The sequence below is a fragment of the Drosophila albomicans genome, chromosome 2L, assembly GCF_009650485.2.
Source record: "Drosophila albomicans strain 15112-1751.03 chromosome 2L, ASM965048v2, whole genome shotgun sequence".
In the NCBI taxonomy this organism is placed as follows: domain Eukaryota; kingdom Metazoa; phylum Arthropoda; class Insecta; order Diptera; family Drosophilidae; genus Drosophila; species Drosophila albomicans.
Genome location: NC_047628.2, coordinates 4,741,992 through 4,753,358, shown reverse-complemented (window position 1 = coordinate 4,753,358; position 11,367 = coordinate 4,741,992). Strand labels below are relative to the sequence as shown.

General features: G+C 41.4%; 1 protein-coding gene across 1 annotated transcript; it reads left to right on the top strand.

The window, feature by feature from the left end:
* Positions 1–2,340: 2,340 nt before the first annotated feature.
* Positions 2,341–4,410, top strand: LOC127565092 (uncharacterized). The gene has a single exon (XM_052002181.1). The coding sequence runs from the start codon at positions 2,341–2,343 to the stop codon at positions 4,408–4,410; it is 2,070 nt and encodes a 689-aa protein (XP_051858141.1).
* Positions 4,411–11,367: the final 6,957 nt, after the last annotated feature.

Here is an 11,367-nt window from a genome sequence, read left to right as displayed (position 1 = left end):
TGTTGTTGGTGTTGTTGCTGTTGCTTTTACTGTTATTGCTCGCGTTATTATTGTTGCTGCTCTTGGTGCTGTTGTTGTTGTTGTCGCCGTTGTTGTCAATGGTGCTGCAGTGCTCTTAATTTCGGGTTTCAGTGGCGGTCACGTATTCAGCTCCAATGTAATTATGGAGCGCACATGTGTTTGCCTGATTAGGCGATAGGTGGGCGTGGCAGGCAGTTACTGCTGCGATTTGTATGCAACAACGTTGCAGCGCCAACACAACGGGAGTGCGACTCAATGAGTTTGGGTGTCTAGAGGTCTGGGTCTGGGGCTGAGTCTGGGGGTCTGAGGTGGTTACCAAGCGTGCGTGACCGGCAGTTGTTGCGATGTTTGACTTACAATTAAGAGCGAATATATTTATGTATAGCATAGGCATAAATGCAACAAATACAACACAAAGCAGACAACATTCAACTCATTATCAAATTTGTCGCGAATTTGTCGCCATGTTGTTAAACTCGTATGATAGGCGGCTAGTTGGATGAGTAATTGAGGGGAGAGCGCAGCGTTATTTGTAGCTTGTGTTTGGCTTGTTGTCGGTGTTGTTGTCGCTGTTGATCAGGTGTGAAAAATGTTCTTTACTCGACTGGTGTAAAGCATATTAATGTTGTTTATATGCTCAATCTAGCAATTATCACAGTAAACAATAATATTAGTTGACACGCGGAGCCATCTATAACATTAAATTTCATTTAAATGACTAATCTGAAATATTTGGTAAAAAAAAAAAGTTCGATATTTGAAATGAAATTATGGCAATAGTTTTCGATATATTTATGTTTGCGTCGATTATATATTCAAGTTCAAGTTTAAAATCGTTACTAAAAATGTATACTTTATCTATTGTTTTTCTTCACAACACTCTATTCGAAAACAAGTAAGAAAGCTGCGGTCGAGAGTGGTCGACTGTGAGATACCCGCTACACATTTTGAATAAAACCAAAATATTGCGGTATTATTCTCAAAATATACCAAAAATAATATACCATAAAAATACTAAAACATATGCCGAATGGTATATGTCGATGCCAGATGATGGCAGGTGTGACCACTCAAAACAGCTGACAGTGTGGTCGCGATCAATTGATATCGATAGTGACAAAGCTAGTATACTGTGCGTGTGACCTTGTCACACGCGCAGTCACACTGATCTAGTTTATCCTCACGTTGGTCACCCTGCCCTCTTTTAGTGCTTTTTTTCCTACAACATATGTTCTACTTCGCGGACCTGCACAACAAGTGTATATTTTCAAGTGCAATAAAAGTAATTGTAAAGTTACAAATTCTACCAATTTCCAAAGTTGAAGTGTTATTATTTATCTGGAAGACGCCCCCCTACACATTTTGGTCCTTCGAGCCGGATCTATGATTGGATTCGCTCGACCCCAGCAATAGCATTGGTTTTTTTTCAAGATAAGTAATACGCTTTCATATATTCTCCATACATTTTGTGCAAGTGTCGTGTTCGCGCCATATTCTTTTTCCTTGTACATTATATATATGTGACACAGCATATATATATGTACATAAGCGTTCTACCGGCTTTCTTTCCGCAATCTTTTCTACTTTGTGTATACTTTGCACAGTATATATATATATATATATATCCTTATATGTATATGTATGTGTAAGTATCTATACAGTTTAAAAGAGTTCGCTTATATTTTCCTATTTGGCCGCTGTTGTATGTACTTTGTTACATTTCTGTCGTGTCGCGTTTGTCTGCTTTTGACACACTCCAGTGTATGCAACCTCTTCGTGTTATTTTACTCTAAATAACAAGGAAGTTGCACTCTATTAAAAACAAACGCGCGTAGATCCACTACACTCCATATATATATATATATATATATATATATATATATATATATATATATATATACACATATACACACGACACATATACATCCACATACGACACACATACATACACGAACACTTCCATATACGACACTTACACACATATACACTCCGTATATATTCCATATACACTCCGTATATAGTTGTGTCGGCTTTGTTCACTATCCTGTGTGATAGCCGAAGTTCCTTTCCATTTTTTGTGCTTGCTCTCGGCTGCCGAAGCGTAGTATGTCCAAAAGCCAAAAGAGTGAAAAGGACTCTAAACTTTCATTAAAGCTTCCGACCACAGCTCGTCGCCTGTCGTCCGCTTCGCCCGCTCCTTCGGGATCCAAATCCGCCACTCCTGCCGCTCAACTCCGAGTCAAAGTTGATCGTCCGTCGCCGTCTGCTTCTTCTGCAACTACACGATCCGTCCAGGCTAAACTTAGCAACACCCGTGCGATGGCTCTCAGCAACTTCATCGCCGTCTCTGACAGACTGGTGCACTTTGAGAGTCGGGTCAGAGGGCCTGCAGCCGAAGACGACAATGTACACACGTACGAGATCCGTCGTGACCGCCTGCAAGCCCTCTGGGACAGTGTAGAGACCGCTTATGCCACGTGCGCTGGTGCACTGCATCGAGACGGCGACAACGAAGGCATACAGGCCATGGAGGCGAAATATGACCACTGCTATGCAGTGTATGAGCGGTGTCTCGCCCATGTAAAGGGGCAAATTACACAAGTTTCCGAATCAACCAGGAGTGAAGCATCCGCTCCTCCTGTGTACTCCAGTGGCTGCCGGCTCCCTCCAGTCGACATCGAAGTATTCCGTGGGGATTACTTGCGGTGGCCGACCTTCCGTGATCTTTTCACGGCCATCTACGTCAACAATCCGAGGTTGACTCCGGTTGAGAAACTATTCCATCTCAATTCAAAAACCGCAGATGAGGCCAATGAGATCGTAGCCAAATTTCCGCTGACGAACGATGGTTTCGCGTTGGCTTGGAGTGCTCTCTGCGAGCGATTCGAAAATAAGCGCTTGTTAATAACGAGCCAGTTAAAAATTCTCTTCAACCTGTCCACGGTTTCGCAAGAGTCTGGAGCAGCGATTAAGGAGCTGCATGGCACAATTCAGCGGTGCTTGACCGCTCTTGACCACTCAGACATTTCAGTCTCTAGTCCTTTCGCCGACTGCATCCTGGTCTTTCTTTGCTCATCCAAGCTCCCCAAACTTACACTCTCACTATGGGAGCAATCATTGGTGGACAAGACCAAGATTCCCGCATGGCAGGACATGAGCACATTCCTCAACGAGCGTTATCGTACGCTCGAGGCTGTTGAGGACGTGACGCAAAAAACCTCGCAGAACTCTACCGCTGGACCATCCCGTCCACAGCAGAATTCAAAGCGAATTAACTCTTTCAAGGCCCGAGTCACTCAGAGAGGCAAATCGTGTGACTTGTGCTCAAAAGAGAATCACCCTGTCCGGGTTTGTCCAAGCTTCCTTGAAATGTCGGTCAATGATCGGATGAGCTACATCAAACAGAAAAGTCTCTGTTTAAACTGTTTCGCAAGAGGTCACCAACTCCGAGAGTGTACGAGTGCGCACAATTGCTTGACATGCAAGGGGCGGCACCACACTCTTCTCCATCGGGGCGACAGTGCCCACAATGGTGCCTCTTCCTCTTCCACTCCATCCACACTTCCCAACATACAGTCCACTCCGAATCAATCGGCAACAAATGTGCAAAATTACTTTGCCATTAACGCTCAGAACATCCTTCTCGGCACGGCGGTAGTCAATGTATCCCATCTAGGTGCTACATACACCGCACGAGCACTAATCGACTCAGGGTCCGAAGCGACTTTCATTTCTGAGCGTTTATTCCAGCGCATAAAGTTGCCATTCCAATCCGTTCAAGCCCAAGTATCTGGGCTGAATCATGCAATTGCGGCCCAACCGCAGAAGTTATGCAACTTCAGCATTGGTTGTCCATCGAAGCCGAGGCTCCATATCGAGACCTCAGCGTTCGTTATTCCACAACTGGCAGACAAGGTGCCATCATTCCGTGTGCCGAAAGGCTTCCTAAAGGATCTACCAGCGATTGAACTGGCAGATCCAAACTTCTACAAAAGTGCTCAGATTGACATCTTAATTGGCGCGGATATCCTTCCGTCAGTCATCCTGAGCGGTTCCCGGCCAAACATTTGTGGCTCACTCCTTGGCCAACAAACCGTGTTTGGTTGGATTCTCACCGGCCCCGTCTCCCAGAATGTGTCGACAACTGTCTCTGGGTTTTCGACAAGAGTCGCTATCCAAGCAGACGATCAACTCGACAGACTAAACTCCAAAGTTTGGGAGGCGGAGGATATTCCGTCGAAGCTGGTTAGCTGCGAAAACACAACTTCACGCAGCAGATGTGGCAGATCTCGGGTGACTCTTCCATTCCGGAAGCCCGTCACCACTCCTAATTTTTATCTGCCTCATCATTCATGCAAACCAGATAGGCACCGACACAAAGACGAATAACATCCTACTTCGTTTCGTTTGTGCTGTCCTATACTGTCCTGTTCCATGTGTCATTGACAATGTAAAGAAGCTACTGTAATAACCATTTGTTCTTGTTTCGTTCCATGTTGCATGCCCGTCTCCGTGTGGATGGGCCTCAAGTCTGCACCAGGCGGCCACAGCACCTTCTTTGCCCTGCTCAACTCGCTCGATTGCTGCCATGGGATCCCAGCACCAGAAGTTCATTTGGTGAAAGAAGAACCGGACCACCTTCCAAATGTTGCAATTCGTGGCCACCTTTACGCAACAATTCCAGTTGCTGTTCCGCAACCAGCACGGCCATGTTCCCGTTCGCCGTCCCCCCTCCGACCTGTCGATGGTGAAAACTTGGAGCAGTTCCGCAGCATTACGCTTACGAATGCTGGTTCCAGCCATCGATGGTGTCCCTGGTGCTCGGCACTGATGTGTATCCTCACATCATTCATCCTCTTATCCTGCCGAGCACCAACGATTTGCCAATGGCCCAGAACTCCACATTGAGTTGGTTTCTGTCCGGTCCATGTGGACAATAAATCCGTTTGCAACTCATTGCAAGGGGGGGAGGATGTCGATGCCAGATGATGGCAGGTGTGACCACTCAAAACAGCTGACAGTGTGGTCGCGATCAATTGATATCGATAGTGACAAAGCTAGTATACTGTGCGTGTGACCTTGTCACACGCGCAGTCACACTGATCTAGTTTATCCTCACGTTGGTCACCCTGCCCTCTTTTAGTGCTTTTTTTCCTACAACATATGTTTCTACTTCGCGGACCTGCACAACAAGTGTATATTTTCAAGTGCAATAAAAGTAATTGTAAAGTTACAAATTCTACCAATTTCCAAAGTTGAAGTGTTATTATTTATCTGGAAGACGCCCCCCTACACAGTATATTTGGTATATTGATATGGTACCACATTGAAGGTAGACTATAGAGTGCAAAGTATGCCTAGTAAGTATGCGTTTTTGCCCATTATACCTTAGACAATTTGTATCTCGTCGTAACCAAATTTTCGAACAAAGACTTTAGTTATTATTGTAGATACCAAAAATTAAAATTATATCTCTATCTCTTATAGTCTCTGAGATCTAGGTGTCCATGCAGACAGACAGACAGACGGACTGTCTCGGCTATTGACGCTGATCAAGATTATATATACTTTATAAAGTCGTCCTTATGCCTGTTACATACATTTTCTGCCGGCACAAAGTTATAATACCCTTCTACTCTATGGGTAGCGGGTATAATAATGTGGCATCCTTAGAGTGCGGAAATAAAACTCGTAGACCTTATCTATTGAACCAAAGCGCCTATAAAGAATATTCTTGATCAGCGTCAACAGCCGAGACGATCTAGCCATGTCCGTCTGTCCGTCTGTGTGTCTGTCCGTCTGTGTGTCTGTCCGTCCGTCCGTATGAAGTGATTAAAGAAGTCGAGGTGATTAAAGAAATACTTTTGTATGGGCAAAAACGCCTACTTACTAGGGGTCTAAGTTGCTTTGGCTGACAATCTGGTATATTGCCGTCTATGGCATATTTTGAATGCGGTACTATATCGAAATACCACGTATACCATTTGGTATATTTTTACTATTTTTGCAGAATATTCGGTATATTTTGAGAAAAATATCGCAAAATATATTTCTTTTATTCAAAATGGGTAGCGGGTATCTCACAGTCGAGTATTCTCGACTGTAGCTTTTTTACTTGTTAAACTGTTAAAGTTATGTTATATGTTACACTCTTCGAAACTCACTTTATTTGTGAAGTGTTATAGGTATACAATTTTATAGAAAAGCTTCAAGTTAAAGATCAAAATACTTTAGAGATTATATATAGCTCTGTCTCTGAGGGGAGCATTACCCTCATCTGTATATCAGGAATACTAAATCAAATAATTGGGAGTTTTCGCGTCATTAGCTTTGGTGACCTTCAGGAACTTCAGCATAGAAAAATATAATTTTTTTTTTGGAATTCTGATTAGTTTTTGTGAGTTCTTATTTAGTCTCTATGACGAATAAACAATACATTTAAAATTCAATAAAGCAATTCAGGGAATACGATTTAAACAACAGAAATGCTCTAAGTTCACAATTCGACTAACCATATTTAATTTCAGTTTATTTTTAAATGCCATTTAAAATAAATTAACAAAAGGTTATTTTAACAATTTCAGCATTTGGCGTTTTATTTGGAATTTTTTCGATACTTACGCCTCTTTGTCGATAGGTTCAAAGTTAAATATGTTTAGATCTTTAGACGATCATTGCAAATTTAATTACACAAATGTTTGTTTAGATATGTACACGGTTTTTCCAGATTTAATAATAGCTTTAATGTTTATGATTCTCAAAAAATAAACAAATAATTATATAAGACGAATCGAATTTCGTTAAATCAAGGTAAACACTAACCATTTGTGAAATATTTTAAGGTGTAGCTCATCACGTGATGAGTAAAAGTGCCAGACGATTTACCATGGCCAGCACGCTGACTATGCGATGATCCTAAGATATATGTATAAACACCTAGATCTCACGCAGATCAAGTTTGTTATATTTTTGTACATTAATTTGGTATATTTTGAGAATAATATCAAACAGCTTCCCTTTTGTTAAAAATGGGTAAGGGGTATTTCATAATCGAGGACACTCGAGTGTAGATTTCTTACTTTTTAATAATACAAATTAATGAGCTCTTCTTGGACAGAGTCACAACATCAGTTTATGAAGTGAAATAAAGGTAAAATATGACTTGAGGCTTCATTCCCCTCAGTGGGATGTTGCAAATGATATTTGAATTTAATTATGGTATCCGCTTGGCCGCAGCAAGTGTGTAAATTCCGAATATGCCGCATTAGCCCCAATTACTTGGAATATGTGCGCTGTCAGCTTGACAACGGCATCTTGGTCAGGCTTCCGTCTTGTTTTGGTTGTCTTGGCAGTCTTCGCCGTCTTGGCTGTCGTGTCGCCAGCTTCGTCATCTGCATCAAACTCATTTACAAGTTGCATGCTACCTGATCCGCTGTCCCTTGCCCTCAGCTCGTTGCGCCAGCCCTTTGGTTGTCATGTAAACGGCGCAACATGCACAAAATTTGCAACATGCAACGCACTGAGTACTAACGAACTGAGCGACCCTCCGGCCTCTCACTCTCTCTCTCTCTCTCTTTCTCTCTATCTTGTTCGATGCAGTTGGTTGCCTCGAAGCTGAGTTGTCGTTGCTGAGCCAAATGCAAACCAATTTGCGGCAAGTGCCTCGGTTGCCATGACACATGCCGCGCGACCGTGGCACGGCCTCTGTGGAGCCTCATGTCGGATGCTTGATGCTTGGCCTGCCTGCCTCGTGGAATGATGCATTGCTTCCGAATATGATGACGAGGCGTGTTAAATGCTGTACAAAAAAATCAACAGCAACAACTACAAGAAAATCTGAAATCTGCCAAGCAGCCAAGCAGCGGCCCCCAGTCGCCAGTTGGCAGTTGGCAGTTCACTGTTGGATGTGGCAGAGCTGAGAGTTTGCAACATGGGCGACGTCGTGTCAGGGGACACGCTTGAAATTTATTGCCGCAGTTGTAAAGTACGAAATGCGTCGTAATTAGTTGCAACTTGAGTTATTTGTGCAACAATGCAGCATGGAAAGCAAACCAATCGGCCAATGAATTGCCAAACAGTCACACGAAGGGGCAGGGAGGTGGGTGGAGTGGTGCAAGTTAACTCTTAGGGTGCTGGCACTCATTAGAGCCATGGCCCATTCGCACATTAGACACGTACGCCTCTCATTTGGCTTTTAAATATTTCGCTTACATTTTAAAATCCATAAATTTCGACTGCCACTCATCACTTTGCATGCAAATGAGTCAGAGCGAGGGGCTGCGGGGTGTTCAAGTAGACAAGCTGCAGTTGGTGACCAGCCTTTGTCTATTTATCAGGAAATTGTTTATTATATTGTAGAAGAACTTTTTTATGTGCGCTCCACTCATCGAGGACATTGCGTCGGGCGTCGTTTGCTTTATTGCCAGCGACATGTGCCCCTTGCCCCTCCCATGCCCCATGCCACGTTGTTGGCGACTTGCGTAGCGCATTTGGGTGGCAAACTTTATGACTCTCTGAGAATATGCCTTCGTGTGTGCAAAAAAGCGTGGGAATAGACGCCACTGTGGCCCATGGTCATATCCAGCCACATGGCAATGCCAATGGCAATTGTTCATGCCAAACCAGAACGCTGAGCCCAGAGCTGGATTGTGATTGAGATTTATGCGAGAGATTGCGATAAGAATGTGCCAAAGATGAAAAGATGGAGAACTCTCTGCACGAAGACTCAGCCAAAATGTGGACTCATATGCAATTCAGGGATAGGATTGAGGATTCTTTAGAAGTAAAAGAATAGAAATATATAAAATATTGTTTATTACTATCAGTCTGTATAGTGGACTGAACTATTTCCCATAAATAGCATATTATGTCTTTTTTGTATAAAAATATTTATTTGACGACATCTCCGCTAAGTTTGTTGACATGCGGTTCTATTATGTTTATAGTTAGGCGTAGCCTAGCGGATAAGCAATCCATACAGGAAACGATAAAAAAGCCATCCTTATTAATTTACTTAGACGTTATTAACACACAACAGTTTCTGTATGAATAGAGTTTTTTATATAATAGATTCTTAGAAAAAGTAGCATATTTCTACCAAGGTATTCAAATAATTTTATAGCTATTCATTGTTGCAATAGTTTTTTAGTATTAATATTAGTCGCATTACCTTAATATGTTAAGTAGCTGTGTGTGAAGTTGCTCTTATTAATATTATCTGCTTTGTTACAGATAATTTAAAGTTAAATGCGTGAGGCGCTATGACCTGCCAATTCATTTAAAAATTAACAATTTATTTTATAGAAAGCAACCACAAATTAAAATAGACACTTTGGATGTAATTTGAAGGCGCTCGCTTGACAGCTTTTCCCATATACAGAAGCCATTAGATATAAACATGTCAAATGTTTATTCAGGTATCAGAGTTTGGAATAAAAATAGAGCATCCCCCTCAAGTATCCATTCAGAGCAGAAGTCACTCCCACAGCATCCTCGGCTCGGATTTTTAGCCCACCCAGGGAACAGTAAACAGTGAACAGTGAACAGGGAGCCAATGGAACCACGGAACCGCAGACACGTCACAATTGATACTCGTCGCCACACGAGTAGAAACACATTGAATTTGTACCCCTCCATTTTTGGATGTTGAATGTTGGATGTTTGTCTACCCATTTCTACATATGTCGTGTTTTGAGGTCTGTTCCAATTATGCCGCACTCGAATATCAAATTAAGTGCCCGCTGCTATGACAGTTTTAATGTCTTTGGCACCATAAAAACTGCTGTCCCCATAAACGGGTGCAACACGCCAAACAAACCAAATCCACCAGACAATTATGGAAATCCGAGGCGTTCTATACACCTACGCGTTTCCCCCTTCTGCGCCTCGGGGAAAACGGAAAATATGACACGGAAATTCCTTTGCTTAAAACCAAGAAAAATGCCCACCTCACACACTTGAAATAATATTTCATAAATAGGCAAATATGCGGCGAGGATTCCCAACCTAGTGCAGCAGGGTTAGTCTCTTTGGGGAGTCTCTTGGCTGCCCCCGCGTCCGCGTCAGCATCCGCAACAACAACAGCAACAGCTGTTGGTAATTAATGGTTGGCCGCGTTCAATGCACTGGATAATCACGCGGCTGGGAGCGGCAACAACTCTTTCAAAATCTCGGCAAATAAATCTTGGCCACTAAACTGGAGGGTAACAAACTGCTTAAAAAGGCAAAGAGTAAGACTGCACGCTACGAAAAGAATGAGATTGAGTGAAATTTGGAGTAGGAGTACAAAGAGATACTAAAAAGTTCTTTATTTCAGTATAAATGATAGCCCTGGGTAAAAGTGTTGCGATTTGTTAAAGTAAAAAAAAAATGCTAGAGAATTTACCCAAAGCCAGAATTTAATGAGTTTAAGCATGATTAAAAACGATGGCCTTCAGAGAGAATTAAGAAAATTTGAATGAACACTTGATTATGCTTTGTAGCAAACTGTTACAGAAATGTACTAATATTTTTCTTTTCAGCATAGAACAGTTTTACACAATGTAAACATTCAATTCACTTATTTTATATCTATCCATGCTGCTACAAGAAGAAAATTAATTAAAGGATTAATAGTTATATTGGCTAGTTAATTAATAAAATATGTATATACAAGTATAAGAAAAAATGAAGCTGCTATGAAAATAAAAAGCGTTCTATTTCATTGACTTGTAAACGGGGATCGCAATAATTGATATTATTATTAGTTCCTAAAAGATGGACTAGTTCAACATAGCAAGTAAGTGTAATAATCACCTGATTGCCTTCGATATCGCTTTTTTTCGATAAAAATAAACAAATATTACTATGGTTATTATTGTATTTATTAAATATCCTCGCACTAGCTTCAAAATTATGCTTGCTATTCGATTTTTGTCGATTTGCGCAGGCCGAAATGTCAAAAATGTGAAACAAACTTGATCTGCGTGCATACATAACAAATGCTCTATCTCTTAGATCTATCTCTGAGATCTAGTATTTCATACGGACGGAAGGACAGACGGACATGGTTATATCCTCTCGACTGTTGACGCTGTTCAAGAACTTATATATTATACTTTATGGGGTATCAGAAATTTCCTGCAGGCAGAAAGTTGTAATACCCTTCAGCTCTATAAGTGAGTATTACACTATGATTTTTCATTATACATAGTATATAGTTTTGTAAATGAAATATTTTTTTTTTTTTTTTTGACTTTTCAGTTATAAATAAAAATAGTATAGTTTATTTTGATATAGTTTTGCAAAAGTGACGTCAGATTATTCGATGGTATCACTGTTAATTTATTTATTTTATAATTAACATTA

Excerpts from the sequence above, each read along its gene's own strand:
- LOC127565092 (XM_052002181.1), top strand. The coding sequence starts at position 2,341 with ATGGCTCTCAGCAACTTCATCGCCGTCTCTGACAGACTGGTGCACTTT.